Source organism: Drosophila willistoni (assembly GCF_018902025.1).
Source record: "Drosophila willistoni isolate 14030-0811.24 chromosome XR unlocalized genomic scaffold, UCI_dwil_1.1 Seg143, whole genome shotgun sequence".
NCBI classification, from domain to species: domain Eukaryota; kingdom Metazoa; phylum Arthropoda; class Insecta; order Diptera; family Drosophilidae; genus Drosophila; species Drosophila willistoni.
In genome coordinates, this window is record NW_025814056.1 from 5,864,061 (window position 1) to 5,868,626 (window position 4,566).

General features: G+C 30.7%; 1 protein-coding gene across 1 annotated transcript; it reads left to right on the forward strand.

Annotated features, from left to right (window-relative positions):
- Positions 1-2,391: 2,391 nt before the first annotated feature.
- On the forward strand, positions 2,392-4,340 carry LOC6645666 (tetratricopeptide repeat protein 36 homolog). The gene is made up of 4 exons (XM_002068100.4): positions 2,392-2,598; positions 3,742-3,890; positions 3,952-4,127; positions 4,192-4,340. The coding sequence occupies exons 1-4, from the start codon at positions 2,435-2,437 to the stop codon at positions 4,261-4,263; spliced, it is 561 nt and encodes a 186-aa protein (XP_002068136.1). The 5' UTR covers positions 2,392-2,434; the 3' UTR covers positions 4,264-4,340.
- The last annotated feature ends 226 nt before the right edge of the window (positions 4,341-4,566 follow it).

Genomic DNA, 4,566 nt, shown 5'->3' on the forward strand with positions numbered 1-4,566 from the left:
GAGGGAAAATCACAAATACATATGTACATGTACATGTAGTTGGTATATATGATTTATTCTCTATTTATATACAACAACAACAACAACAAATTCAAATTGAAAGGCTTGAGATTAACAAAAAAAAAACAAAAAACAAAAACCCTTAGCATAACTAATTAAACATTAAGTGTAACATGTAATCGTATTTATAGCATACATACTACAACAACAACAACAACAAACAGCAACCACATACATACATACATACATATAAAAGCATATACAAAAACAAAAAAAAATTATATCTTACAAAACAAAACCAAAACGTAAAGACAATGACAAGCAATTTTAAGCAAAAATTTCAAAATATTTAAAACAAACCACAGAAACAAAAACAAAAAACAAAAACAAACTGGCTACCAATGCTAATGCTAAAGGGTAAACGGCATTTAATTTATTTAAATCATTCAAAAAACAAAAAACAACAACCTAAACCAAAGCTTATAAATACCATAAACCCAACTATATAGTTAAAATATCGTAACATAAATAGCAATAGCATACATATATATATATATATAAATAAATATATATTCTAGTTGAAAGTAAATATAAAAAAAAACCCAACTAAATTGAAATGATCATATATGTAAATTATAAAAAGAAAAATGGGATAAGATTGATCTAGAACTTTTGAAAAATATATATAAACAAAAAACCCAAAAAACCCAAAAAAAAAAAAAAAAACCAAGATAGGAAACAAGTGAGAGATGAGATCGTGAATTGCTGTAGATATACCACATAAATATGTACACATCAAATTCTATATACACACAAACACACACACTCACACATACAAATAATGTGAAAACATCTCTTTAAAGTCTCGCTTTTCATTCCAACAACAACAACAAAAATTATAAGTATGTATATGTATATGTATATCTTCAAGATAAGAAAAGTCTTTGATTTCTTATCAAAACAAACAAATATATATATATATATATATATATATATATACAAATATTTATATATATATATGTATATATATTTCATACACACGGAACCACTCACATAATAATGCAAGAACGACAACTACAAGAAAATCTACTGTGCCACCTAGTACATAACAAGAAAATGGTTATATATCTGCAAAAAACAAAAAAAAAAAAATACAAAAATTGTATAGAAACTAAACTTGAATCCAAACCCAAAGAAACAAACAAATGTAACAAAGCAACAAATAAATCGAATGCTCACTTTTATATTTTTATCATACATACATACCAAAAGCAACAACAATAAACATATGCATACATACCAACAACACACACACACACACACACACACATACACCCACACACACAATACATACGTATTTATATCAAGAAAAACGAAGCACCGTATAAACCACTGAACAAACCTAACAACAACAACAAGATGAACAATATATTTATATAGAAATTGAAAAAAGGATATACATATAATATATATATATGTATATGTATGTATGTATATGTACTTAATTTGAAGCTTTGTAGAGCCGCTAACCCAAGACCTCCTCCTCCTCCTCCCCCTACATACTTACACTCAAACACACATCCCTCTCCATCTCTCCCGCTTTCTGTCCCCCCTTAAACATTACTTTTTTCCTGCGAGACAAAATCAACTCATATATTAATTAAAAGAAAAACAAGCAAAACAAAAACTAAACTAAAAACAAAAACAAACACAATTAACAAAAAAATTGGTAGATAAACTAAAATACACAAGAAAACACCAGGCATAAACGCAAAAGATCGAGCTAAACTAGTGCATAAATATATAGAGAGAAAAACCAAAAAAAAAAAAACAAATTATTTCAGTTGTGTATATTGTAAAATTATGAAACCCCAAAAAATTAAAGTTAAACATTTAACAAAAACTTATTGAAAGCAAAACAAAAAAAAAAAAAAAACAACAACATGAAAACATTAACATTAATTGTATTTATCAAAATTTAAAAGAACAAAATGAAAAAAATGGAAAGTAAAACGCATTAGCATAGCAAAAATATAATAACAATAATTATATGAAGCGCTGATTTAATATTATATTATTAATTATTGAACAACAACAACAAAATGATATTGTCCTTGGTATTTACATATACATATATGAGAAGAAGAAGAAGAAAAAAACAAAACAAAACAAGTAAAACAACAACAGAAAGAGGAAAGAAAAAAAAAAGACAAACAAAGCAAAAAGAAAAAAAAAATGAAATTAAAAATAAAAACAATTTTTTTTTTTTATATATATAACAACCGGTTGAACCTCTTGATTTGCATAGGCGGCGGCTCTCGTGCGCAACGTGTTATCCAGACCAGAGAAACCGATTCAGATTCAGATTTAGATTTTGATTCTAATATAGTTTAGTTTAGTGTCAGTTAGTCAGGGGAAAACAACACAGAGAAAAATGCCATCAGCCAATCTTCAATTAAGTGCAAACGATCAACAGGTGTTGGAATCTATATTCAATCCGCTGGAATTAAGTTCCAGCATATCCAGTCAAGTGCATCCTGAATCGGAACTAACAGATATAGACACTGATTTGGAACCTGAGCTAGCATCTTCTGCACGGTAAGACAACATGTTACTCTTTTCGGTGTGACTCTTTTTAGTTGAGATGAGATTAGATGACTTCTTTTTAAAAAGAGAAGAAAATCAAAGCTTCTGTGTGTTTTCTTTGTGTTAACTAGATAATCCTCTATCGAGGACGTAGCTAGGGATGAGCAGGGGAGGGAAAGACTTCAGTAAATCATGACTGCCCCCGTCTAATTTGAATCCTGGCTATCTTTCTGTCTTTTAATTTTAATTAAGTTTTTAACTTACTCTTTCGTTTGGTCAATAATAAGGTAAGTTATGGGGTCCATAATTCATTAACTTCGGTCACTAAAGATAAGACATGAATCCTTTTATTGAGTTAAAAACAAGCTCTCTCTACTCTCAGCTGTAAGTTTATTTATTTGCTTACTATTAGAAACCATTTTCTTATTCATGTTTAGCATTTTCTTTAAACAGAGCTCGTATGTAACAGTTGTGATTATTTCCATGTCTGCGAAGATTTTTTGATTTCGATTTGATTGTCCAACTTGGAAACTAGTAACTCAGAAAAAACAAAGTCACTGGTTCTTTTATTGAAGCTTTTTGATTATACCTTGATGTTTTCTCTCTGAACTCGTTTACTTAGAGACCTTTTTACAAACCATTTTAATAATAGCTGGCAGCAGAAAATCGAAAAAACAATACTTAGTGTTCTACTCAAATTGAAATCTCGTGTGTTTAATATTTGCGGTTGTGTTTGTAATCAAAAAGTTGGAGAAAAATTCTCAATTGTTATTTCCAAGCTATGATTTTCAGGGCATTCCGAAAGAAAGTTTTTCATTTTCCTGCTCCTGAATGCTAACAATTCAAAGAATAGCTAAAAAATATTAGTTATTTCGTAAAGTCACGACTTGAAAATACTTTAACTTAAAATTGCATGCCTTACAGATTAATTTACAAAACAAATATGTACAAACTTAATTCCTGATGTGCGCGCGAATTTTTAATTTGCCATTCACAACGAATGCACTGTTATGTTAACAGCAATTTAACAGCATCATTGGTGAGCACTGTTAGTAGAACAGCCAAAGTGGCAACGCCAATGCAAATAACCGCCAAATTTGAAATCGAACATTTTTGTCATTTTAAACATTAAAATTTTTATTTTGTTTCATTTAGAAAATTAGAACTGCAAGCTGTGCGATTAACAGAAGAGGGAGATATCGATAAAGCTTTGGCCATATTCGATGAAGCACTAAAATTGACTGAAAAAGCTTCTCTATTAAATAATCGAGCGCAAGCTTTACTTTTGGCTAGACGTGATGAAGGTAAAGAAAAATAAACACAAATGCAATTTATTAATTTAATAAACACAAAATACTATGTTAGATGCCCTTAAGGATTTGAACCGAGCTTTAAGTGTGGCTACCGATCAACAGATTCGTACCAAATGTCATGCTCATTGCCAACGCGGAGTTCTATATCGAAAATTGGACAATTTGGATAAGGCTCGTGCTGATTTTGAGTCAGCCGCCAAATTGGGCAGTAAATTTGCTAGAGAACAGGTAAATTTACACAAATTTAAATTCCAATTCCAAATTATTTATTCAATGATGACCTCAATTTCAGCTGGTGGAAATCAATCCCTTTGCGGCTCTCTGCAATCAAATGTTGCGGCAGGCTTTCGATCAGCTCAAATAAACGGAGGGATGATGCTTTGATTTTGCAAGCAAAAGGGCCACGGCTCGTTAACATAAATAAAAATTAATTAAGTTCAAGACGCGTTGTTTTATGCGATAAGAGGAAGGCGACCCATCAAGTGATGGTAAAGCTGCTGCTGCTGCTGCTGCTGGTGGCAAGCTGCAAAAAGTGGCACGTGGACCTAAACCAAAAAACCAAACCAATGAAACAACGAAACGGGAACGGCAATAGTAGTAGTAGTAGTAGTAGTAGAAGTTGTGTCTCAGTCTCAGTTTAAGTATCAGAGTCCCAGAGCTAAAATCG

What these genes read in the sequence shown, in the direction of transcription:
- LOC6645666 (XM_002068100.4), top strand. Translation starts at nt 2,435, where the DNA reads ATGCCATCAGCCAATCTTCAATTAAGTGCAAACGATCAACAGGTGTTG. An exon ending in TTTGGCTAGACGTGATGAAG is followed by an intron (nt 3,891 to 3,951) that starts GTAAAGAAAAAT and finishes ATACTATGTTAG; the next exon opens with ATGCCCTTAAGGATTTGAAC. An exon ending in GTAAATTTGCTAGAGAACAG is followed by an intron (nt 4,128 to 4,191) that starts GTAAATTTACAC and finishes CCTCAATTTCAG; the next exon opens with CTGGTGGAAATCAATCCCTT.